This window comes from Manis pentadactyla, chromosome 11 (genome assembly GCF_030020395.1).
Source record: "Manis pentadactyla isolate mManPen7 chromosome 11, mManPen7.hap1, whole genome shotgun sequence".
Classification (NCBI taxonomy): Eukaryota; Metazoa; Chordata; class Mammalia; order Pholidota; family Manidae; genus Manis; species Manis pentadactyla.
In genome coordinates, this window is record NC_080029.1 from 49,569,656 (window position 1) to 49,597,239 (window position 27,584).

General features: G+C 40.9%; 1 protein-coding gene and 1 long non-coding RNA gene across 5 annotated transcripts in view; one reads left to right on the top strand and one right to left on the bottom strand.

Moving 5' to 3' along the window:
* Window positions 1–15,150: 15,150 nt before the first annotated feature.
* CDKL1 (cyclin dependent kinase like 1) overlaps window positions 15,151–27,584 on the top strand; it is a 46,595-nt gene continuing 34,161 nt past the window's right edge. Inside the window, exons 1-2 of one of the 4 annotated variants that reach the window (XM_057488476.1) lie at window positions 15,151–15,239; window positions 16,054–16,325. In XM_057488476.1, the coding sequence (XP_057344459.1) occupies window positions 16,158–16,325 (168 nt within the window). In that variant the 5' untranslated portion in view covers window positions 15,151–15,239; window positions 16,054–16,157. Of the gene's footprint in view, window positions 15,240–15,498; window positions 15,607–15,738; window positions 16,007–16,053; window positions 16,326–27,584 lie in introns of those variants that run through there. The other 3 variants (XM_036917278.2, XM_057488477.1, XM_036917269.2) reach the window with 3 other exon arrangements.
* LOC118928262 (uncharacterized) lies at window positions 15,618–27,308 on the bottom strand. The gene is made up of 5 exons (XR_008992497.1): window positions 26,057–27,308; window positions 25,786–25,865; window positions 18,759–21,047; window positions 16,512–16,601; window positions 15,618–15,740 (listed from the first exon to the last, which is right to left on the bottom strand). It is a non-coding gene; the product is annotated as an uncharacterized LOC118928262 (long non-coding RNA).

Below are 27,584 nucleotides of genomic sequence, written 5' to 3' on the forward strand. Positions count from 1 at the left end.
ATGGATTAAAGAAGAAGCTGAAGAAATAGCTCAGAGAAGACCTAGGAGCAGGAGCCAGTAGATTGTCCCTTGTGCCCTCATGACTAATCCACTCCAAAAGCCTTCTGCACTGTATCCTTTCATGCAAGATGCAGGTCCGAGGGAAGAGAGTCTGGTCTTGGTTTGGTTACCTCTTAGCAATAGTGAGGTACTTTGAATGATAATCTCACTGAGACATACCAAAGCAGCAGAAGCAATAGATCTTGGGCTGGTAAAAACCATGTCCTATATTCATATCCTGTACAGTTAGAAACCATCACTTTGTGAAGCTTAAAAAAACAAAACCACTCACCACGTGTGAGCAAAATGGCTCATTAAATCATATGATTTTCAGCCACAGGTTCTTTCCTCAGTAATTTTGGTAAGTATAAGATTTAGCATGCTTTAAATATGACATTTAATTTAGGGGTATATGACCATCATGGTCATGTTTCTTAAATCTTGAGTCTTCCTGGATTAGTCACTTCACTGTGATGTCATGTGATTACTAAAGGACACACAAAATCCAAAGATCTGGTAGTCATTGAGCACTTGCCAGAGGACCCCAGCCGTTTGATACGTAAATGCTCCATATAAAGCACTGATGCTATATCAAGCTTTCAAGCATGTAACGATTTTTCAGTTTATGGTTTCTGAAAATCCACTTAAACTCCTAAAAGCCCAGTTCCAGCGTCCCCGTCTCCAGGATCCCACAACCTCCTGTACTCCTTTATTAAAGCTTCTGCTACTCTATAGTAGGTAGGTATTTTTTCTCTCTTATATTTGTATACCCAGTACCTAACAGTTCCTGACACATAGTAGGTGTTGTATCAAACTACAATAGTATGAACATGGAGAGTCAGTAATGGAGTAACTCATTCATGGGTATAACTAAGAAACATTTTCTTTGACTCAGGAGTCTGACTCCTGTAAAATACACATTACAAGTACCTGCCAGTTTTCTGAAAATGAGGAAAGTAGTGTGAGTAAATTATTTAAAAATACTGAGCTCAGCAGTGAAATTAGCCAGGTGGAGAAAGACAAGTACCAAATGATTTCACTCATTTGTGGAGTATAACAACAAAGCAAAACTGAAGGAACAAAACAGCAGCAGACTCACACACTCCAAGAAGGGACTAGTGGTTATCAAAGAGAAAGGGGTGGAAAGGGTGGGTAGGGAGAGAGGGAGAAGGGGATTAAGGGGCATTATGATTAGCACACATAATTTAGGGGGGGAACGGGGAAGACAGTGTAGCACAGAGAAGACAAGTAGTGACTCTGTAGCATCTTACTACACTGATGGACAATGACTGCAATGGGGTTTGGGGGGAGACTTGATAATATGGGTGAATGTTGAAACCACAATGTTGCTCATGTGAAACCTTCATAAGAGTGTATATCAATGATACCTTAATAAAAAAAAATATGGAGCTCAGTTACATCACAATCTAAGCAACCAAATAAGAAGCCACACTAAATATTTTACTAAAGCAGAATTAATGTAGGAAATGTTCATACAGATGTTGGAGGAATGAAAAGAGCAAAAATATGACATTAAGATAATGCAAAGATAACTACAAGAAGCAGTTACCACTAATAGGGTTGGAGGAGCAAAGGGAAACACTTTAGGATTATTAGATTCTAGGGGCTTGGAGAAGACGCACAATATTGTTGCTCTGACCTCTGTGGAGGGGCTGCTGCTTGAGCTCATCGGGGGCTCAGAGAAAATGTCCTGTGAAGTTGGGGCTCACACCTTGACAAAAGGAGCTGCCTGGCTGGTGCTGGCTCCTCCGAAGGTGCCTAATAAGGCTGCTACTGGAAAGGCTGAAAGAAGCTGGAGTTAGGGAGAACTTCCACAGTTAAGAAATAGGAAGAAATTGAAAAGTTTTTTCTCCTTTTTCTACTATCCATTGTCTTTCTAGTGTCTCCAGTTGGTCCAACCAGACTGGAATGGATTATGGAAAATATAGTTTATGGAGTTGAAGCGCCAGCATAACAGAACAGAATACAGAAGGGTTAATTTGGAGCTGAGAGACAATAAATTGGCGAGTAATATATAGGTGCAATATATTTGACCTAGATGTTTATATAGGGGCCACTTTAAATATGATGCCCAAAAAAGGGGCTAATATGTCATCTAAAACAATACAACTGGCAAGGCTGTCACCTGTTAAATTATATCTGTGTCACTTTCTCCTAATTTATTTTCTAATATTTGTACAGGAAAGTTGGAATTTTAAAGGCACCAAATGGATGTATAACTGCTTTACATCCATTTTACTGTACCCTTTATCTAGACAGGGCTTTTTAGGAAGATTTAATAAGGGGAGACTCATGTGATATTTATTAGCAACTGATGTCTAAACAAACCTGCACACTACTTTTTCTTTGTATTTCCACATAATTCTCTGAACTTCTATACCACTACGTTTTAGCAAGAGCAACTTAGAACAGAAAATGTAAGTACCTGGTAAAGAAACAATGATATTCTTAACATATATCTTAAAATTAATAAAATGTCATCTAGTCAATTGTAATTATCCAAAATATAGTAACTCAGCCTGCTTTTTCATTGTGGTTTCATTTATTTGAATGGTAAGCTTAAACTGTTCTCAGCCTTTGAAAATGCACATGGATTCTAATTTCTAACATATACCATATCCTTCTTTGATCCTTCAACATTCAGCTTAACTCAGCACATGCATACCAATCACCTACTATGGGTGTGGCAATGTACTGCAGACTGGGAGGGGTACAAACATGGGTAACATGAAGTCAGTGCTCTCAGTGAACATGCAGTCTAATCTGACATGGACATAGGCAGAGTAGCTTTAATACCAGGCCAACTGGCAGCATAGTGGAGAAAGATGGATTTCAGCTAGAGGATCTGGTAAGACTTTTTGTACAACATAGAGTTTGACCTTTATGTTAAAGATGGTTTCACTTTTCTTTTGAGACAAGTTGAAGAATGTTTTGCCAATGTCATCTGAACAGCCTGATAATCTGATAATATTTATCAGGCATACAATAGTCTGCATTATATTAAAAGTTAAATTTTGTCCTCCCAACTTGAAACAATGTATATGTATTTATGTTCAATCTGCATTCTCCTTTATCAAATTGTCTCTACTTGATCTTAAGATAGTAATGTTGGGAACTACCAGACCATAGAAAACTTGAAGAAAATTTTTTAATTGTTGGCCTTTCCATATCTAACTCTCCAAAATGCAAATAACTTAATATAATACCACACTTTATACTCTCTTCTGTTAAGATTTGCCACACTGTATTCTAATTATTTATATTTCTGTTATCACTCTGGAATTAATGCCTGAGAACAAAGACTGTAGGTTGATTAGACTTTGGGTCTACAGTATGCTACAGGAAATAGTTACCTGAAAAATAATTAATCAGCTTCCATTACTATCACTATCATTGCATGCAAACAGGGACAAAGACTCTTTTTCCCATCAATTTATTCCTGACTCATGGGATTTTTATTTGAGAGACCAATGTCCTGATAAGTGTCATATAAAGCACCTATTTTATGACTTATGAACATCTTGGGACTAAGTTAGGGAAATAACTAGCAGTGAGGGAACAATGCACTGAAGCCCTCCTCTAGTGGCATTTTTATTCAACAAATTTTAATTAGGTAACTGCTACCCAGCACCAGACAGTATATTTTTAAACTATTTCTGTCACACGTAAAATTATGACACTCATGGTAGGTCAAAGATAAAGGTAAAGTAGATTATAAAACCAATGAATGGAATATGCAATGGAAATTACATTTCGGTTAGCAGTGTGAGTCCTTCAAGGGCCAGGTCATTCCTGATTTCTCCTTTTGCTCACCCCAAAACCTGCTCTCAAGAGTCTCCACTTATAGCAATGTGACACTACAGAGCTATAAGTGAATCAGTACCTCCCTCCTTTTGGTGGAGGGCAGAGGCTGACAAGAGTAACCAATTGCTCAGGATCATACAGTTAGTGATGAGGAGATGGGATTTGAACTCAGTCATCTTAAATGTTCAAGTGAGTGAGTGTTCTAACATATGACGTGGCCTCCCATTATTGTCATTTGTAGCTGAAAATACCACTCACTCCCTTTTCAGATATATTTGTATTTTCTCAAGATCAGAACTTAAGTAAAACAGTAACATGGCAATTTTTGTTGGAGAGGATATAAGGGGGGTCATAGAGCTCTTCTGAGATTCCTAAAATTGTATCTATAGTTGCTTACATAACAGCCTATGTCACACAGGAAGTAGCTCACAGCTTACATTTTATTGAGAGAAAGGACAACATTATGGGTTCCTGCAATGTGCCAGATACTGTTACACATTTACATGTGGGATCTCATTTCATCTTTAAAACAAGTCAGTGAGGTAGCTATCATATCTTTGTTTGTAAATAGAGTAGAAAAATACAGTAGATGTTTCTCATGCTTTGTGGCTGTCTTTGAAAACGTCTCCTGCTTTGGAGTTATTTTCCACCTTATGAATCTGGACTCTCCAAGGCAAAAGCTCAACCTCCCTTCCCCAGCACCAGAGCAGCTAGGGTGCAGGCTCTCCCGGCCAGACCTACTCACTCCAGTCTTCGTTGAAGAGAGAGCATCATGAGGAAGCAGGTGGTGTCCTGAATCCATTTTTTGGCTTAGTTTGTAGGGAGGCATGTGGTGTTCAGAGGCCTGAATGACGGAGGGTCTGTGTGCCGTGTCTGGCCACCTGCAGTGCCCCAGCAGCAGCGCTCGGCCGGCCCGAGCAGCCCTGCAGAGTGGTCTTGGTATAGCTTCTGGCTGTGGAGCCTCCAGGTCTGACCCTCTGACTCCCCTGCAGATTCCACAAACGACTTCATATCCCTTCACAAATCCCTTACTGTTTATACTAGCTGAAGTGGCTTCTGTGGTTGGCAACTAAGATCCCAGTCCAGAAAGAAAAACCACAATGAGATATCAGCTCACAGCCATTCGGATGCCTACTATCAAGAAAAGAAAGGAAGAAAAAGAAAACAAGTTATGGCAAGAATGTGGAGAAACTGGAACTCTTGTGCCCTGTTGGGAATGTAAAAATAGTACAGCTGCTGTGGAAAAGAGAACGGTGCTTCCTCAAAAAATTAAAAATAGAACTACTGTATGATCCAGCAGTCCCACTTCTGGGCATATTCCCAAATGATCCAAAGGGTCTTGAAGAGATTTGTAAACCCAGATTCATAACAGCGTTATTCACAACAGCTAAAATGGGAAAGGCACCTGGAGTAGTCAAAATCATAGAGACAGAAAGCAGAATGCTGGTGGCCAGAGGTGGGGGGCATTGGGGAAGGGGAAGGAATGAGAAGTTATTCTTTAATGGGTATAGAGTTTCCATTTTGCAAGCTTTTGAAGAGTTCTGACATCAATGATGGTGATAGTCGCACAGCAACATGGAATTGCTTAATTGACCACTGAACTGTCCATTTAAAATGATTAAGATAGTAAATTTTATGTGATGTGTTTCTACCACAATTTAAAAACAAAGAAAAGACTGACAATGCCATATGCTGTCAAGGATGTGGGGCAACTGGAACTCTCATACATCACTGACAGGAATGCAAAGTATTACAGCCATTTTGGAAAACCACATGGCAGTAACTTAGAAAGTTAGGCACACATTTACCATACAATCCGGCCATTCCAGTTCTATTTACCCAAGAGAAACGAACACAGACATAACACCCACAGAGGAACTTATTCACAATCAGGCATTAGGGATGGGAGAAAGGGTAACATGAAGGATACTAATGGCAGAACTGTAGGATAGCTTGCTTTTGTCAATGGGAATATCCAGTTGTGATACTGTACTATGGTTTTGCAAGATGTTATCATTGGGGAAAACTGGGCAAAGAGTTTATGGGATCTCTATTATTATTTCTTACAACTGCAAATGAATCTACAATTAACTCAAACAGGTTAATTTTTTAAAAACTAAAAAAGAAAAATCCCAGACTAATGCATAAGGTAATTTTTCTGATTTCACAAAGCCAAAAGAAGGGTAGAACCCAAATAGGAATCTGGGCCTGGTTTGCCCTCTATCATGTGGTCTCCTTTCTGAGACTTCATCCCAGGAGCAGAGCATGATGTGGTAGAAAGAGGGTGGCCCTGGCAGCAGGATGCACTGACTTCCAGAATGAATTTAGGAGTGTTGCTTAGGGCTCTGAGTGACTAAAAAGATGTTTTTCCTAGGTCTTAAGTGAATCTATAAATTTTACCTATGTTTTCAGTAAAGTATGGAATATGCTTTTGTAAATGAAATTCCCTCCCCAAACAGAAAATAGTATCCAGAGGTTATTACTATCATGACGATAACAACAATAAAAGCTGATGTGGATATAGCACTCGTTTAGTCCTCACAGCAACTTTAAGAGATGGCTAGTTTCTATGTTGCAGATGACACAGATGAAGCATGAGGAGGTTGAGTGACTTGCCTGAGTCCTCACAGATGGTGCAGAGCAGAGCTGGGTTTGATCCCAGGCAGTCTGGCTACAGAGTGCATGCTTTCACTGGGAAACCAGGTCAGATGATACTTAGAAAAAGAAGTATGTTGCTGTTTAAGGTGAAGGATTTCTTATTGTTTGGGTGGAGACTGTTTAAATGCATATTGTTTTCAAGGGACGGCACATGGATTTGTCTTAGATGTCTCACGATAACATCTCACTACGAATATTTGGCGATGCGCCATTCCCGTGAGAGCTATTTACAATGAGGATTTTTGTATGTGGTCGTAACTATGATCTTCATTCAATCCTGGGCATGCACGCAGCTTCAAGGTGATCTTATGAAACTATTTAGATGTTCTGGATCAATAGATGCCTAAAATTCAATGGTTGACATGGGAAATGTATCTAGGGTGACAGTGGTTTCTGTTTGTACAAGGTTATTTCGACAGCAATGAATAAGCCTCACAAAGTTTCTACAAAGGAGAGAAAGTTGAGAGGACTTAGAGTATTAACTCCACAAAGCAATGGATGCATTCCTAAAACTGTGTGAAAAGAAATCTCACTTTAAGTGAAAAATATTTTTCAAATGCAAATAATTCATAATCCCTGTCTTCCCCTTCCACCTCCCCCACCTTGTCCCATACATGAATATTTCCATTGGGTTTTCTTAAGGCAAATTTCTATTTCTTTAAGCACATAATAAGTGTGCTATCTCATTTGAAGGTGCAACATAGCACAGCAGGTGGAAAGAATGCAAATCAGATGGAGACCCAGGTTCTAGGTCTGTTTTTTGCCCAGAACAAATTTGTTTTTTGACTCTGAACAAGTGATTCAAATTTTCTGCAGCTGTTTCCTCAAATGCCAGATGCACCCTCTCTCCTTCACAGATCCTCATGAAGTATTTTGAACAGCAAACAGTACACCGTGAACACGAGCCCACCCATTTTTCTCCCCTCTGGCTTCCTCCTCTGGGTGAGGAGGCAGCATAACTCGCCAGGCGCAGGGATCCCTGCTTGCAGCTGGGAGCCACTCCCTCAGCTCCGGGGCTCAGCATGGTGTCTGACACATGTCAACACTCAGAAAAATTCTGCTTTCCAAACAGCTCTTTCTGTGTCATAGCTTACAGCTGAAGCTCAGAAAGTAAATATTCTTTCCTATTTCTTTAGTCTCAGAAATGTGCCTTTTTCCTAGAATATAATGATTCAAAAATCATAAAACAGAAATATTCATAGATTTTCTTAAGATTAAGCATGGTTAGCAAACAGCTATCCACAGTGACAAAGAGGTGTACATCTCGAGGTTTTGAAAATTATTTCCTGAAGGATCACCTATACATCGATTCACCCACTGAAGCCCAGGGTTCATGGAAACCCTCCAGGGTTTTAGCGTTAACACTGCTGAGTTCTTACGGCATTTGGGTTCGCTGGCAAAATTACTGGGTGGTTGTTTTAAAATCTGGAACTGCAAAAAAGTGTTGAGCTTGTTAAAGGAAGATCCAGAAACAAAGAAAGCTTTTAGAAGAGATGCTTTAAAAGGATGCTTGCCATAATATAACATGAAATAAGTATTTAAGGGGAAAAGCCCACACAAGATAACTAAAGGTATGTTAATTAGGGATAAATACACTTTATTTCACTACTGGCTGTGCCCACGTAGAAATTGGCTCTTATTTACTTTTTTTCCCCAATATTTACATTGGCTCTTATATTACTTAAATTTAGTTTCCAATATTTGCATTGATTCATCAGTCCCAGCTAAGGGGATAATTATTCCCATGCCTGGGTTTGTAACATTTAACAGTGACTGGTCAAAACCGACTTGGCTGACACCTGGCTTCCTGGTAGGTTGCCCCCAGGTGTTCTTAGATGTCAAACCCCATCCCTTACCACCCGAGCATGGCCTTCGGAATAGGTGGAGTTGGGTTTGAAACTTGCCTCCCACCCTGGATAGCTGGGTGGCCATGTCTATGCTGACCAACCTCTCAGAGCCTCGCTTTTTCTTTTATAAAATGGGGGCAGTTAATAATTCCAACCAGTTAATAAATCCAACCATGTAGGATTGTTATAATGATTAGAGATAATGTAGTTATTAAGCCTGAAACATAACTGCCCCGATGGTTGTTATTAAGTATTTTCTGTATTTGCCCTGGAAATAATTTCCTTTCCAAATCCACTTAAATCAGGGAAAGCATAGTCAAGTATTTCCTCAAGTGCCTGCATAGTGTCAATTTAAGATCATAGTGACTCAACTCCCTTTTCCTCACAGGAAACATAACAGGTGGGGGTGGGGACGGAATGCTTCAAGCCCTGTCCGCTGGCTCACCCTCGGCTGGGGCGTCAGTGTGCTGACAAGCCGCATGGCGGCATGTGCTCCAGAGCACAGGGGCCGTCTGCAGATGAAGCTGCTGAGCTACTGTGAGAGGGAAGATAATGGCAAAACCCTTTTCCTGGCAGCTTAAAAAAGAGTGGGTGCCACACTGCGTATTGTAAGTATTTTGGTTCAACCCCCAATGTCCTAAACATTAGCTCCAAAGTCCTGGCAACCACCCTAGGCATTAGCAAAATGTTTTGGGGCAAAGGTTCTGTCAGACAGCCTCCGTTCCAATCCCCTCTTCACAGCTCACTGGCTTTGTGACGAATCCCTTAGACGAATACCTATCCCTCCCAAAACTCACTTTCCTTATCTGAAACCGCAGGACAACATTGAACTCCATCTCCTAGGGTTGTTATGAGGCTTATGCATGAAATATTCTTAGCATAATGCCTGCCATGAAGTAAAATCTAGTTAAATAGTTATTGTTGTTGTTTAGGCCATAGTAATTATCTTGTACAAGATTGAACACTGGCAAGAAGGCATAATCCTGGTCTTTTGATTCCAAATTCCAGGCTCTTTCTCTTACCATGTGTTACTCTATTGAATGTTTATTACTTTCTTAAATTATTAAAATACCACAGTACTGTTTGTTATCCAGGGACGCCAATGTATTCTATTATGCAGAGCTGCAAACTAAAGGTCACTGTAAGCGGAAAATAATATTGTTTCACTGTTCTTTGCACTTGTTTGTGAAGAAGAGCCACATATCAGACCATTGCTCAGCTTCTGAAGAACTATCTTTCCCAGGAGTTATAAATATTTGATATCAAAACCAATTTCTGTCCCGCCAACTGAAAGGACTCCCTGTGATCTGACAGTATAAAGGCCATCATATCTTCTCTTGTGCTAAATGGTGACATAAATGGTTTGTCTCCCGTGCAAAGTTTTTTTCTAATATGTTGCTCTTACTTCCTCCAAACAAAACAACTGGTGCAGGTAGAAGTCACGCTAGCTTTCTGGTCCACTGCCTACTAAGGCATAAATAACTGGTGCCCTTGCTCCCTACATTAACTATCACTGGGCTTGGCATAGGTCCAGGTGCCCTGGGCACTGAACTTTGTGGAGTCTATAGAGTTATTTTCCAGACTGACTTTAGCCTGGTATGAACTTCTGGAGAAGGTCACACTGACTTTCCCACCTCATTTTAAAATAGTTTTTTTAATTGTCAAAAAGAAACATTCACCAACATAGACCATACTCTGAGCCATAAGACAAATATCAACACATTTCAAAGAATTTAAATCACACAAAGGGACTTCACTGAAAAATAATGGAATTAAACTAGAACTCAATAACAGATATCTAGAAAAACCCCAAATAGTCAGAAGTTAAGCAAAATAACATAGGCATCAACTAGGAAGTCACAATGGAAATTAGAAAATATTTTGAAATGAATCAAAATGAAAATACAAAATATCAAGATTTCTGGGATGCATTTAATGTGGGACTTAGAGCAAAATTTATGGCATTAAAGGCTTATATTAGAAAAGGAGAAAGATAAAAGGAATGATCTAAGCTTCCATCTAAAAGTAGAAAAAGCAGCTAAAAACAAAGAAGAAGGAAAAAAATAATGAAGATGAAATCAGTGAAGTGAAAAACAAAACACCAGAGAGAAAATAATTCAATCAAAAGGTGTTTCTCTAAAAGATCAATAAAATTGATAAGCCTTAATAAAACTGATAAGGCAAAAGGAAAAAAAAATCACTAATATCAAGAATGACACAGGGAACACTATTATATATATCCTATGGACATTAAAAGGATAATAAGGTAATATTATTACATATGAACATTAAAGGGATAATAACATAATGTTGTTATATACAAACAACTTTATGCCCATAAATCTAGGTGGAATAGGCAAACTCCTTGAAAGACCCAAACACTAAAGCTCATTCAAGAAGAAATAGGATCGTGAATAGTTCTTTATTTTATTAAATAGAACTTGTAATTAAAACTACTTCAACAACAAAAATTCCAGGCTCAGGTGACTCTACTGGAAATTCTATGAAACATTTTAAGGAATAAATAATACCAATTTAATGTAAACTTCTCTATAAAATAGAAGAGAAGGAAACACTTCCCATTTCATTTTGTGAGATCAGTATTACTTACTATCAAAACTAGAGAGAACCATTACAAAATAAGAAAACTATAGGTCACTGTCTCTCAGAAACAGTGCAAAAATCCTCAAAAAAATATTACTAATAGACTCCAGCAATGTTATCAAAATGATAGGATATCATAACCAGATTGGTTTTATCCCAGGACTGCAAGGTTGGTACAGCATTTTTAAACCAATGTAATTCATTATACCAACAGACTAAATAAGGAAAATCACATGATCATTTCAGCAGATGCAGAAAAGTATTTCACAAAATTCAACATCCATTCACTATTTTTTAAAAAAAACACAAATTAGAATTAAAGTGAACTTTCTTAATCTAATAATAGGCTTCTGTCTTAGTTCTATATTGCTGTATAACAAATAACCCTAAAACATAAATACCAAACATTACAGTTTCTGGAAATTGAGAATCCAAGAATGACTTCGCTAGGTGCCTCTGAATCAAAGTCTTTCACAAGATTGAATTTACGTTGTCAGCTGGGGCTACAGTCTCATTGAAGGCTCACTGGAGTTGGGGTAGGCGTGGGGAGGTCCACTTCTAAGCCCACTCACGTGGCTGTTGGCAGGATTTAGTTCCTCACAGAATACTGGACCGAGTGCGTAAGTCCTTCTTGGACGTTAGCCTCCTCAGTTCCTGCCATAGGGCAGCTCACAATATGGCATCTGGATTCCTCAGACAGTGAATGAGAGTATAAGAAAGCACCCAAGCTAAAATTCATATGGAACCACAAAAGACCCTGAATAGCCAAAGCAATCCTGAGAAGGAAGAATAAAGCTGGGGGGATTATGCTCCCCAACTTCAAGCTCTACTACAAAGCCACAGTAATCAAAACAATTTGGTACTGGTACAAGAAAAGACCCATAGACCAATGGAACAGACTAGAGAGCCCTGATATAAACCCAACCATATGGTCAATTCATATATGATAAAGAAGCCATGGACATACAATAGGGAAATGACAGCTTCTTCAACAGCTGGTGTTGGCAAAACTGGACAGCTACATGAAAGAGAATGAAACTGGATTATTGTTTAACCCTATACACAAAAGTAACCTCAAAATGAATCAAAGACCTGAATGTAAGTCATGAAACCATAAAACTCTTGGAGGACAACATAGGCAAATGTCTCCTGAATATAAGCATGAGCAACTTCTTCCTGAACGCATCTCTCGAGCAAGGGAAACAAAAGCAAAACTGAACTCATGGGACTACATCAAACTAAAAAGTTTCTGTACAGCAAAGGACACCATCAACAGAACAAAAAGGCATCCTACAGTATGGGAGAATATATTTGTAAATGACATATCTGACAAGGGGTTAACGTTCAAAATATAGAAAGAACTCACACACCTCAACACCCAAAAAGCAAATAACCCGATTAACAAATGGGCAGAGGATATGAAGAGACAGTTCTCCAAAGAAGAAATTCAGATGGCCAACAGACACATGAAAAGATGCTCCACATCACTAAGCATCAGGGAAATGCAAATTAAAACCACAATGAGATTTCACCTCACACCAGTAAGGGTGGCCAGCATCGAAAAGACTAAGAACAACAAATGCTGGTGAGGATGCAGAGAAAGGGGAACCCTCCTACACTGCTGGGAGGGTTCCCACTGGTGGGAATACCCTCCCACTGGTGGGAATGTAAGCTAGTTCAACCATTGTGGAAAGCAGTATGGAGGTTCCTCAAAAAGCTCAAAATAGAAATACCATTTGACCCGGGAATTCCACTCCTTGGAATTTACCCAAAGAATACAACTTCTCAGACTCAAAAAGACATATGCACCCCTGTGTTTATTGCGGTACTTTTTACAATAGCCAAGATATGGAAGCAACTTAAATGTCCATAAGTAGATGAATGGATAAAGAAGATGTGGTACATATACACCGTGGAATACTGTTCAGCCGTAGGAAGAAACAAATCCTACCATTTGCAACAACATGGATGGAGCTGGAGGACATTATGCTCATTGAAATAAGCCAGGCGGAGAAAGACAAGTGCCAAATGATTTCCCTCATTTGTGGAGTATAACGACGAAGCAAAACTGAAGGAACAAAATAGCAGCAGACTCAGAGACTCCAAGAAGGAACTAGTGGTTACCAAAGGGGAGGGTATGGGAGGGAGGGTGCGGAGGGAGGGAGGGAGAAGGGGATTGAGGGGTATCATGTTTAGTACACATGGTGTGGGGGATTACAGGTAGAACAGTGTAGCACAGAGAAGGCAAATAGTGGATCTGTGGAATCTTGCTGCATTGATGGCTAGTGACTGAATTGGGGTATGGGTGGGGACTTGATAATATGGGTAAATGTAGTAACCACATTGTTTTTTCATGTGAAACCTTTATAAGAGTGTATATCAATAATACCTTAATAAAAAATTTTTAAAAAAGCACCCAAGGCAGAAACCACAGTCTCTTTGTAACATAATCTCAGTAGTGATAGTCCATTACTTTGCCATATTTTATTCCTTAGAAGCAAGTCACAGTTGTTCGTCAAGCCAACAATACAGGGAAGCGAACTACACAAGGGCATGAATACCAGGAAGCAGGGATCATTAAGGGCTCTCTTAGAAACTGCCTGCTACAGCATCTATAAAGTCTACTAGCATACTACCTACTGGTGAATGCTTCCCTCTGAAGATCAGAAGTAAGGATGTCTGCTCTCACCACTCCTATTTGCTATCACTCTGGAGGACCTACCAAGTGCAGTAAGATAAAAAGAAACAAAAGGATTACCAGTTAGAAAGAACTAAAACTGCCTCTATTTGCAGATGACATGATTGTCTACATAGAAAACCCCAAAGAACTTGGAAGGGAGAAAACATCCAGATGGGGAAAAAAATACAAAAAATAAACAACAACAAAATGCTCAACATGAGAGATTAAGGAAAGCAAATTAAAACCACAAGAGACCCTCACCCACGTATTAGAATTACTAAAATCAAAACAAAACCAAGTGATAGCACTGGTGCAGAGTGACTGGAATATCTCTGGCAGGAATGTCACTCTGGAAGACATCTTAGCAGTTACAGTAACACATACTTATATGATCCAGCAGTCCTCCTCTTACATATTATTTTTCCCCAAAAAATGAAAACATACGTTCACATGAAAGACAATGCAAGAATGTTTATAGTAGCTTGGTTTATACTCACAAAAACTGGAAATAAGTCAAATGTTCTTCAAATAGGAATGGATTTTTAAAAAATTGTTTTGTATCCATACAATGGACTACTACTGAAAAATAAAAAGGAATGAACTAAAATGAGTAATAAAAAGGAAGGATAAATGCAACAATTTGTATATATCTCAAATGCATTATAATAAGTAAAACAAGCTTAGGCTCAAAAGGCTACATAATGTATAATTCTATTTATATGACATTCTGGGAAAGGCAAAACTATAGGGACAGAAAACCTATCAGTGGTTTGCAAACATTTGTAATTGCAAACAATTTCTAGGTTCACAGACCACCTCTGGCCCTCGACCCTGCCTGCATACTACTCTGTTTTCAAGGCAGCCACCAATCAATCTCTTTCCTCCTACCTCCAGCTCCTTCCTGTGCCCTATCCCGATTTATATTTAGTGCTATGGTTCTTGAAACAGTATTGGACCGTGCTTCATAGGCAGTATGTTTATTTTCTCTCCTCAGGTACTGCTTCCAGGGGAAACACCCATCTGAATGTTTGGCGTAGGGAGAGTGGCAGATTGCTTTACTCCGTGATTTCCCCGGGTCCATTAACTTCACCACTGTGCTCAGACCTGAGCAAGAGCCATTTGGGAGAAGGATGCGATAAGGAGCCCAAAACAAGGCAGGTACTTAAGCTTCCATCTCCCATATCAGGAGCCTGGCGACAGTGAAGTCGTTGGTCACGGAAACCCTCCCCAACCCAGCTTGTGGAGGGAAATTCTGACTTAAATCAGTTCCAGTCACAATACCTTACTCTTTTCTTCTCTCTCTGTCATTCATTCATTCATTGACTGGATGCTACAACACTGATTGGGACAGACATACAAGCTGCCCTCAAGGCGTTTACAGTCGAGCACAGAGTACGGGCGAGTTACAGCACGGTGTGGGAACGGCCCTGCCCGTGTGGCACGGCCTGCAAGCGGAAGGCGGAGAGGGGGCTCCTGGCGCAGGCGTCTTCCCAGCACTCTCCTATCCCTGCGTTTTCTACGATCTGCGGGTTGCAGGCCTGCAGCCGCCTCTCTCGACGGAAGGACGCGCAGGGACCCGGACCCTTGTGAGAACAGCTTCTGCTGGGGCTTGAGGGGCCGCCCGCCAGGGCCCTTCTCCACAGCAAGGACGGCGGCGCGGCCGGGGTTTGGGGGGAAGCCGGCCGCGACGGCCCCTCCCAGGCCGGCCCAGAGCGGGGGCCGTTCCCTTAGCGATCGCGGGCCGGGTCGGCGGAGACGGGGGCGGGGGCGGGGCCGGGCGAGGGTGAGCCAGGAGGGAGCTCCGCCGGGCCCAGCAGCCGCGGCGAGCGGGTCTCAGGCGGGGAAGTAGGCGCGGGCCGGCAGGCGGGGCCGCCACGTGGCGCCGTTCGAGGCTGCGCAGCGCGGCGCGCGGCGCGGGCGGGAAGGAGGGCGCAGCCGCCGCGGGAGGGAGAGGTGGGCGCGCGCGCGCGCGCGGCCCTGCTGCCTGCCCTCGCGGGACGGCGGGGCGCGGCGGAGCCGGGGCGCACACTGCAGGGCACGGCGCCCCGCCCACCTGGCCCGCGGGCAGCCGGGCGGTGTCTTCTTGCCTGTGGGAAATAAGAAAATAAGACCCGAAATTAGAACCGGGGAAGCCTTCAGCCTTCCCCGTCTGCAGCCAGCTCATGTGTCTCAGATCGGATGAACCATAACATTTTAAAAGATAGATTGTCTTATAACTGGGTTCGTTTAAGGATAACGGGTTACATTTTAACTTGCGGCGTAGGTAGCGATTACAGCTGGGTTATTGAAGGCAGCTCACTCCAGGCCGTCATCCTCGATCACACTGCCATTGCTGAGGAGCAAGGCTTTAGATGTGAGTCGATTCCTAATTCTGTAACAAATGCCCTTGTTCTGTTTTAGGTCCTTGGCAAAGACCCATCGTTGAGCGGGGCTCTAGTGCGGGCTGTCCTGCCAATAATTTATAAGCGACATTTTCAAACTATGTGAAGATTTATTCCTCTGTGATGGAGAAGTATGAAAAAATTGGGAAAATTGGCGAAGGATCCTATGGGGTGGTTTTCAAATGCAGGAACAGGGACACGGGTCAGATTGTGGCCATCAAGAGGTTTCTGGAATCAGAAGATGACCCTGTCATAAAGAAAATCGCCCTTCGAGAAATCCGCATGCTCAAGGTAATGTATTCTTTTAAGTGAATTTTCTGAGATAAAAAATTAAAGTAAGGTGTGTTATATTAAATAAATGCCTTGAGATGTAGACTTTTGCTCTCAGTGACACAAGCGGGATGTCTATGCACAAGTTCCCAATTATATAGTAAGCTTGAAAGCAGAGCCGGAGGTGCAGGGAACCGTGGTGGTCACCTTCAGAGATGCTGTGGGGCATTTTATTTTCTTTGCCAGTCGCTTCTTTCCCATGTCCTCTGTAGATCTGGTTCCTCAAGAGCCATCAACCTGGAGAGAACAGGAACAGCAAAATTCAAGTAGAATTCATTATTTTTAAACATGTAGATTATGTTCTGTTGAAAGTCTCAATCCATTCAGAGAATTAATCATTCACCTGTTTTCAACATGCTAGGAAGCTGACATGCTAGGTTTTCATTCCCACTCGCATTTATCTACTGCTAAGCATCATAATGCCCTGTCTGTAGATGGACCTTTCTTAACTAGGTGAAATGATCACTTTAAAAATATTTATTAGTTGACCCTAGGAGACTATTATACAGTGGAGTGGACATGTTGTTTACTCCAAGTTGAAAGTATTTTTTCCTGTAGTGGAAGAGGTTTCTTTTCTGAATTTCTGTGAAGATGAAACCCGAATCTGAATGTAAATATGACATGTAATGAACACAGTGGGGTTAGCTTGTTTTCAGACAGTTTGGCCTTCTGCGTTGTGACGTGTATAACTAACTCTATGAGAAGAAAAGAGCAGCCTAGTGGGAGATGAGTGGGACATCCAGGGGATTTTCTCTTATCCTTGCTTCTCCACAAGACCACCCTCAAAGTCTTATGTTCACCATGAATTGAGTGTGTGGGGTGATCTCTTGATAAGGACCCTGAATGGGAAGTGGCAGGCTTTGGATAAATTAAATTAAAATGGGTGGATAATAGGAAACCTTTCTCTGTTTGGGTTTAGGATGTTCTTTAGCAGCAGGATGTTATCTGTTCTGAGAAGACACTTCTAAAGCTCCCTTCCCTAACTAGTGCTCCACAAGAAAGGGGTCAGAAAAGCAGTGCTCTGCCCTGCTCTCTACAGAGGGACAGATTCTCAGCATTTCTCTTGGGCTGATGGGCATTTTTCACTGTCTCTGTTGTTTCCTAGAGGAGAAAGTGAATTGGATTTGGATTTATTTATGAAGATGATCTGTTTCTGGTGGAAAATATTGTTTCTCTGACTTGTAAGGTCAACTGTGGATGCCTCTGAAACCTCTCACCATTCATTAGCAATACTGTGTTTACAGGTGTAGCTTCCTGAGTTAAGATGGGGAGTTTGCCTCTGTATCTCTGTATCAACTACATGGCACATAGTAGGCCTCCAATAAATGTTATTGTTGGGTTGAAAAAAAATGTTACTAAATTAGCATTTAGAAAGGGTAGGTGTTGCCATAAATAGGAAGTCAGGTGTATTCTCTTAAATAACTGAATATTGATGTGCTCAGAAGGCTGGAGGTGCATGCACAGGAGTCTTATTTCAAAGCACATAACACCCCGTTCTCCAAAATGAAGTGCACAGGTGTACGCTCCCCTAATCTATGTGAGATGCTGGGACTAGATTATTGGTAGAGTCTGTCCCTTCAAAATTCTGTGATGTTCCTACCACATGATGGGTTTTTAGATATTTGCTGAATAAATGAATTGAGGGTCTTTTAAATGAAGTACTGTTTCCCCCATTTATTTGTTCACTAAATATTTACACAGCCCCATTGCACATAAAGAATGTTTTCACCTTGCCTTTCAGACAGTTAACTTGTGGAAGGGAAGCAAGATGGACTTCCCCTCTGCTCTCACTCCTGGCAGACTGGGTTCCTAACAGACAGGGCCTGTTCATTCACCTCGTGTCCCCATGCCTAGTATGAACCCTCTAAATAAAATGTTTGGAGGCACATTTGAACTAGACTTTGAAATACTTAGGGTGGTGTGAAATGAGAGCTATGGCATTCAGGCACCCTCTCCTAGGAGAAGGTGCGTAAATAGAAAGCAGTATATTGAGGGAACACAGGTGTTAACCCCAAAGTATTAGCCAAGAAGCCTGCTGGGTGCTAACATGCTAGGGGGAGAATGGAAGGAAAGGAAGTCAGGTCTACTAGGAGGGCCGGGAGATATTTCCTGGGATACAGGTCTGGCCTGGGATATGTCATGGTTAGCACATAGCTGCATCTTGGTCCCAGGAGACCTTGGAGGTTTGACACCTGACTCTAGGGGACATGTTGTAGTCCCTGAGAACAGGAAACTGGTGAGGTCTAGGGCAAGTGTGTTAGGGCCCCATCTGAGCTGGAATGTGGCAACAGGAAGAGGAATACTAAACTGAGCAAAGCAACTCGGGCTCAGGGGAAGGTGGCAGCCCAGTGGCTCAGTGAGTTGGCACTCCTAGGGTTTTTCTTGCATACCCACCAGAGAACTGGGCCTTAGTGAGCCCTGCTAGGGAGTCTAATGAGGACCTAGGAGGCCTGAAGCTGAAGGTGCCTGGTGATCTTAGCCAATGGAGGTGAGGCCAGGCAGGGGGCAGACCCTTGACGGCTCGTATCAAAATAAGAAAAACAAGAGCAGTAGATTAAGACCAAATACACAAGGTTTTGAATTCTACGCTAAAGAGGCTTAGCTTTCTCCTGAAAAGAAGGAAGCCAGCCAAGATTTTTTTATTAATAAGTTGTGATTTTCAGAGTTTTGGATTTCATGGACCAGAAAAATTTCACACACACACTTTTTTTTTGCAGATTGAGATAGGGTTGTGAGCATTTTTAAAACCAACAACCAACTATAATCACCATCACTTCATAAAAGAAGGCATTTTTTAAAGCTACATTAACAAGAGAACTTTATTTGGGTATTTGGAATGCAGGCACTTGAAAAGTCCCAATTTTGTTAATAAGAAAGGCCATCTTAATACTTTTTAAAAAACTAAGGAAGACAAAATTTTAGAAAAAAACTAACATCTATGTATATACACTTCTCTGGTGTATATGAATGTATATGTGTGTGTACTGTTGCCCTTATCTTTCTCATTTCACTATCCATTGATGGAAATGGTGACACCATTTGTTTTGTGCAGCCGAAATTTCGTGAAAGTTAACACTATGTCTGGGAACACAAATATTCCCCAGATCAGATGATGTCATGCTTATAGGATCTAATTCTGATACAACGAAATACTAGCATACAGAAGAGCTGAATAGTCTCTTGGATTTTATAATAGAATTTGTCCTGTGTCTATCCTCAGAGAATTCCTTGTGTGTTATGTTTCTAAACTGTTTATTTAGTCACTTAAAGCAACTCCCAGTAGTTGCTATTGGAGTCTTTTAAAAATTGTAATTTTTTCCTCTCAAGCAGTTAAGATCATGGGACTGAATTGTCCAGCAACCAGTTGTGCAATTTTCAAGGCAGCACATTTATAATGCATCCCATTCCTGGTGTAGAAGCATATATTGTATTGTAAGTCTCCATTGGTATCTTCTTTCAAGGATGATAATTACTATTTTTTTAAAAACCTATTTTACTAATATTTTTAGGAAACATTTTTTCCTGAAAAATTGAAATACATTTCAAATAGCATTCTTTCATGCCATTTGGAGAGTGACACATTTTTATGAGACAAATTCAGTATTTGTACTAATAAATTGTTTCCTAAGCTAAATAAAATTCACCATTCAGCTAGAAGTCCTACTGCAATCAATCCTTTAATGTTTTAATTTTGAATCATGTTGTTTCTAGGTTACATAATTAGGATTTAAAAAATAAACAATTGCTTTAGTTAAAATCAGCTCATACTCCAAGAACAAATTAAGTATAAATTGACCATAATAAATTAAACTGCAGTACCTGAGCTCACAACAACTATCCCACCCTTTCTCAAACTCACCTTCCATTGTGGGGGGAAAAAAAGAATTCAGTATTCTCATTCAGTGTTTTTGATGAGGTGCCCGTGTGTAATATAGTTGACATGTGTTCATTTGGCGAGTTTTTACAGAACCCCTGTTATGTACCAGACCCTGCTGTGGGTCCCGCCCTCCCAACTAAGGAGAGACTGGCAGTAAACAAATAATTATATGTCAAGTATAAAAATGAAAAATAATCAGAATAAGGGGGTATAGAGAGATGGTGGAGTTTGCTTTTTTATATAGGGTGGTTAGGAAAAGCCTTTCTAATGAATGACATTTGAAATAAACAAAATGGGAAGATATGACTCCAGAGGGGGAAAAGCAATCCAAGCAGAGGGAATAGTAAGTTCAGTGACCCCAAGGCAGGATCACCCGGTGTATTCTAGGCATGTTCTGGTATGTTCTAGGAGGAGCAAAAAGATCAGTGTGCCTGTAGCAGAGTAAGTGAGGGTGAGGATCATAGGAGATGGAGTTAGAGAGGTAAGGGGGTCAGACATGAGGACCTTGTGGTCCATGATAGGGACTGTGGATTTTACACTGAATGAGATAGGGGCCATTAGAGGGTTTTGAGCAGAGGGGTGCTTTGTCATGACTTACATTCTAGAAGGATTCCTCTAGTTGCCAGTTTTTCCAACTCCAAAAACAGGAATATCAGTTAGAAGACTGCTGGAGTAATCCAAGTCTGAGGTGATGGGTTCAGAGTGGTAGCAGTGGAGGTGGTTGGATTCAAGACTTATTTTGAGAGAAGAACACTTAGGAATCTGATGGTTGGATGAGGAATCAAGACTCCAAAGTTTCTGAATAACTGGAAGAACAAAGAGATCATCCATTGTGATAGGGAGACCCAGGGGCAAGTTTGGGAGAAAGGAAATCAAGAGTTCTTTTTTGGATATGCAAGTTTGAGATGCAAATCCAAAGAGACTATAAGGCAGGTAATTAAATACACAAGTCTGGCTTTCAGGAGAAAGTCCAGGATGGAGATATAAAGTTGGGCGTCATCAGCATGCCAGTGGCACTTAAAGCAGTGAGACCGGTTCTCCTGGGGGAATGGAGAGACAGGTACCAAAGACTGACCCCTGTCACTCCAGCACTTAGAGATCAGGAAGGTGAGGAGGAACCAGCAAAGGAGACAAGAAGGGTGAAGAAAATCCCAAGGGCAACATTATTGAAAGGTTAGTGAAGACAATGTTCTAAGAAGGAGGGGATGGTCCCAGTGTCTAAGATCACCATCAGTACAGACTTAGAATTAACCATTGGCTTTGGAAACCTGAGAGTCTTTTGAGATCTGGACAGGAGCTGTTTGGGTGGAGTGGTAGGAAGAAAGCTTTTCCAGAGAGGTTTCAGGAGAGAATGAGAAGAACAAAGTGGGGATGGTACTATAAGCAACTGTTCTGAGGAATTTTATTATAAAAGGAAGCTGAGAAATGGGATAGTAGGAGCTTGGTAAGATGTGAGATCAACAGAGAATTTTTGTAGTCGTTGCTTTTAATATGGGAGAACTAAGTATATTTATGTGCTAATGGTATCAGTCCAGTAGAGAGAAAACTTGATGTTATTGGAGAGGATTCCTGGAGCTAGGACCTGGAGTTACCCACCTGAATCTTGACCAAAAATAGCTATAACAGCATAATAAAAGACCAATTCATGGACTAGCTAGGAGATTTTATCTGGAATGTTGCTAGGTTCTTTATTATACTGGCCTTAATCTTAATGTAGCAGGACTCACAGTTGTCTCCAGGGTGAGGGTGCAGAACCTCTTCCCCCAGGACAGACAACAGCTTCTGATTTGCATATTGCCCATGAACCTTTTGGGAAAAAAATCTAACTCCGTTCCATAACTAGGGTTCAAATATATGAAAATACTTTGAATGGGAAGTGGAGTGGTCATGACAGAAGCCAGATTACAGAGAGGCAAGATCCCTATGAGAAAATCACCTTAAATCCAGAAATCTGGCACGATAGGCGGTAGTCATCACAAGCCCTGTAGGGGGAAGTGAGCACTGGCTCTGCTAACGCAGGTGGCTGTTACTGAACCCAGTCCAGCTCCCTGGGGAGTGTCTATGTGTCCAGAAAGAAAAGGACTACTGGTTCAAAACAAACATGAACCAACTGACCCAAAATAATTGTATTACTAAGGTTCCAAGCCTTTATGATGCTATATCTTCTCTCTGTGGAGTGATAATGGTAGAACTCTTGTGGGAGGAAGCAAAGAATTCAACCAGCAATGGTAGGAGTAGATGCCCCCAGCAGAGTTGAGATGAAGGACAGAACAGAGGCACCTTGAGCTGCCTGGGTAGACCTTCAACAGTGTGGCAGATGGTACAGGGGCCTTAGAGTAGATCAGACCAACATCAGCCAAGGGCTAAAAGCAGCAGCTAAAGGACATTGTCTGTGACAAGCCACCCTCCAGAAGACAAGAAAAACGAGGGACAAGAAAGGAGAAGGAATCACATATTGCCATTTGGCGACCCAGTAGACTTCGGCAAGGGCCAATATTGTTGCCTAGGATGCACAAATTACATTTATAACAACCTTAGAAGGTAGGTATTATTACCCTCACTTACAGATGGATTTAGGATGGCTAATGATTTGCCTCTGGTTAGTAAGCTGGAATGCAGACGGGCTCTGTCGGTCCCCAAGCCCATGCCCTGCTGCTCCCGCCATGCTATACCAGCTCCCAGGGACTGGGCCTCAGGACTGACTCTGCCCTCACACTGGCAGGGACTTTGCTGTGGGACCCAGGGCTGCCATGGGGCCTGAGTGCAGATTCTTACAGGAACAGCAGCTCCTTCCAACTCTCCTTCCATAAGCATGTAGATGATTTTAAAAGTCAAAAAGTTATGGTTTGTCACCAACAGAGATAAGAATAAGTATGGGGGGAAATGTCCATTTAAAACTTTACTATAAATATTACATGCATTCTTAGACCAGTATCACATCCCAGAAGATGAAAATTTGTTCTGGGGAGGTGGAAGGAACCTAGCTTTTTTATTGCAGAATGCACAATTATACACAAAGTGCATGTACAGATACACAGTTTATTTGTGGAATTAAAATTTCACTCAGAGGCGATTAGGAAACAATGCAGAAAGGCTCCTTTGGGGGACAAATATGACAAACAAGGGTCCACGGGGTGTGGGAAGGTGATGTGTACCATGTGCCAGAAACGTGCTTTCCTTTGATGTCAATGAATCATGAATAGTAAAAACCTACACAGTGTCTCCGGAGTGTTCCCTTTTTTCCTACTGCCTCTTCACTTTCAGTAACCTTCCAGTGAGGCTGTGGGGCTGAGTGATGGCATGCGGACAGGAGCCACAGTTAGGGATCGCAGTTTCACATCTGGCTCAGAGCTGTTGGGTGCCCTTGGGCAAGCTCCAGAGGCCCGGCCACCCATCGCCCTGCTTTATGCCTGTTTGGCATTGCTTTGCTGACATTTTGCTGAGGAGAGCGGGGATCTTGGGCTGCACATCTACCAGTAGCCAAGCAAGGGCAGGAAAGTAGAGGGTCATGAAGAGCAGTGGCATAGGAGGGAAAACCACCCAGGTGGGGAGGCAGAAAGGTGGAATTTAAACATGGGTGGCGCTAGAGGTGAAGCATTTCATGTGGTCTCTCCCAAGAGGTTCACTATTTTAAAATACCAGACCAGAAATACTGCTGGGCAGATTACCATCCCGCAGATGGTAGGTGCTGTGGGAAGTACTAATATCAGGGTGTGCTGTTATCCAAAGCATTTATTAAGTGCTTAATTCCAGGTGCTCTTGTGTCAAGGCCACACTCAGCACTGAATGCTAACTTTAGAGTAGATGCAGTAGATGCTCCCTAGTACTAGAACCTAGTCAGAGCTTTTACAGCTGTTAAGCCTTCTGCACTCCCAATATTAGTTGAATTATCTCCCAATTTAATACTGAGTCTCAGTGGGAAATCCTGTGACAATCTTTAAGAATTGAGTCCTGCTGTTGCTAGTAGGTGCCATTTTCTAGGTATCTTCTCTTCAAATTGTTTGATTGTTGAAATGGGTCCATAACTTATTTCTATAAATTGTTTTAGCTATGTTCAGCATTTCCTATTATGGTTTATATGAGATTACAAACTCAAGTCTCTATGGGGATAAACTGGTAACATAAATGAATGGAGCAGGCCAAAAGTCAGACAAGATGGAGAGGTGGAACTAGGGCAAGCTGGAGACTTCCTGTCTCATGTGAACTGGGTAACTACCACAAGCCGAGGGTGCTTGATTTTCAGAATCTTTTTTTAAAAAGCTAGAAATAAGAATTTTATGTAAAATCTGGGTTTTTCTGCACAACTGTTTTGAAAAAATTACAAAACATAAAGTGGAAAGAACACAATGAATGCCTGAGTCCTTTCCACTAGATTAGTCAGTTTTTAGAATTCTGCTCTATTTCCTTTCTGTCTCTCTCCCTGCCTCCTTCTCTCTCTCTCTTTCACACACACACACACAATTCTTTGACTGAATCATTTCCCTGAGTATGCAGCATTATCTTCTTGAACAAAAGGCATTTTTCTGTATATGTACAATATGATTTTCACACTTCAGAAATTTATCACTGACTCTATTATCATCTAATATAGGCTGTATCAAATTTAATTTAAAACATTTTAAATAAATTAAAGAATCTAATCAATGAGCATATGTTTGCATTTAGTTGCCATATCACTTTAGTCTCTTTATAATTTTTATATTGAAAAAAACCTTTCCTTCACTCGCACCTCAGACACACACTTTTTAGTATCACTGTGAATCTATGGGCTTTTTCCCAACATATCGCAAACCATCACTGCCACTCTCCTTTTGGCTCTCCAGTTGTCATGCCTTTGGTCCCGTGGGGCCCCGTGGATCCAGCTCCTTTGTCCTGACACATGCCCCTCATTCCTGCCCGCACTTCCTTATTGTGTATCACAACAGAATGTCCCAGGCTTTTCTTGCCCCAGCTCTGGAATCAGTCATTTTTCCAAAGAGCCCTGGTTCCTTTTAGTGAGAATGAAATCTGACTTTAAAATGCTGACAAGTAATTTTATAAAAAATTAAACACCATTCAGGCCAAACAGAACATATCTGCCACTAATTGTTGGCCTGCAGGCTGTTTTGGACCTTTGAGTTATACAACTTCAGTCATAGGCAGACGTTTTTCTTAGAGACGGGGAGTTCTGGCTCCTCGATGTTCATTACTAATATATTGATAGATGTGGGGCCTTATGGAAACTGGCGGTCAGTAGCATAGAAGACAGAGCAGAGCATTTCCTTGCCCACAATGATAGAAACCAAACAAATCCTCCTTATCATCATCTCTCCTTACTTGTTCAACAAGTGGAGACCTGTTTAATTTTTTTTTAAACATAACATACTAACTGTAAATAGTAACAGACTGTTTTGTTTGTGTGTTAGAAGATCTTTTGGCTTAGTTCACAATGTGTTTATCTTAAAAGATTGTATTCCTGCTGTGTAGTGAACTCCTAAGTAATAAAGCTGCCACACAAATACTTTTAGAACAAAAGAAGCAGAAATCAACAGGCTGGCTCGTTACCTTTATAAAGACACCCAGTTTGTAAGGAGATTAAGCACATACTGCCATCTGTCAGTGCCCAAAATGCTCCTACACACATCCTGCCACACACTTAGACTCTAGAAAAAAAAAATATTACAGATCAGGAGGCAGAATAAGAGTTTATAATGCACACTGATACAAAATATAATTATGCCATTGCTTTTTTTTGCCCCCTATTTTTATTTCCAGCAAATAAAAGTTATAGACAGACTGTGTTACGTATAGTAATTATAAAATAGTCAGACCATACTAGAAGATAGTACTTTTTATGTGGAATGGAAAATTTTCTAAGTGGTCCAGTCTTGTATTTTTCACTTTAAACTTTTTTCATGTTTTAATTCACCTGTTTAGTGGTATTGATGTTTCAGGTCACAAATTTGCCTCCACAGGCATATTTGCTTGCTAATTATTAACCTTCTTTATTACTTATTAACTTTAAAAGCTCTGTACTGCAAATGCTGTTGGATAAAATTGCCTAGTTGAAAATCTTTGAACTCGATTACTCTTTTTGTTAGGATAATGAGAAGTGAGTTTCTAAGCCACCTGATGCTAACAACCATATATAAAAACCAGTTTGTTTTATAACTGTCAGTGCATTGCTGCATTAATTTTTGGCTAGCATTGTTAATTTTCATTTTGATCACATTTTTACTGCTTCTTTCCTGGTACTTTTCATATACTTTTTTAATCAATGAAACAGATGGAGCGCCTACTATGCAAATACTTAGCCTGTGCTGGGTCTTGAGAGGAATCCAGAAGAGACCTCCGTGAAGGTCCCTGGCCAGACGACCAGCCTGGCACATTCTGTTTCATCTATGTTGCCTATGGCAAATCTAAAATAAATAAACTTCACGCCCCTCTCCACTTAGAACTCCAATTGGAATTCCAGCTTTTCCAATACTTTTGACCATATGTCACACCATCTCCTTCTCTAGCCATCCCTGGGGAAAAAAATATTAGCCTGGGTGTCTACATGAGGCTCTTGGCATTTGGAGGAAATATGGGATCAATTCAGCTTTCCTTTCCCAAAAGAGAGTTAAAGAATGATTGCTCAGCACCACCATGAGGGGTGCGGAATATTTTCCTGTAGATTGGAGATGGTGGTAATAATTAAATAGCTTTTTAAATAATGAAAACAGCTTTTCCTCCTAAAATTGATGTATTAACTAGTTCACTGAAATGAACTTCAAAATATTTATCTTGGTTTTATAGTATAGCAGGTAGACATATGCAAATCATTTGTAAAATAGTTTTTGCTTATGTAAGAAGAAACCCTGAAGGTACAGAAGATTGTAAAGTGAAAAGGACATCGACCTTGCCCTTCACCAGCTATTCTCATTCCCCAAACAAACAGTCTCGTGTGCTGTTCCAGAAGATTTCTGTGCTTGTGCAAAAGCACATATTTCCTTTTTAAAAAACAGATACAAATGCTATAATATTCTATCAAATCCATACTACTCTGGTTTTTTACACTTGGTACTGTATCTTGGACATCTTTTTAAGTCAACACATATTGATATGCCTTATTCTTTTTTAACAGTTGCATACTATTTTATCATTTAAATCTACTATGAAGTCCTATATTTAAGTAATTACCTATTGATGGACATTTGTGTTTTTCCAATGGCCTATTATGTATACATAAAGCTCTGCAAATATGAGAGAATTTGGGGGACAGAAAGCATGATTTCCACAAGTAGGTCATTGGGAATGATGATGAGAGTCAAGTCCTACTTTCCTCCTTGTCCCCAAACCTATGAATTCGCTCCTGATAACAC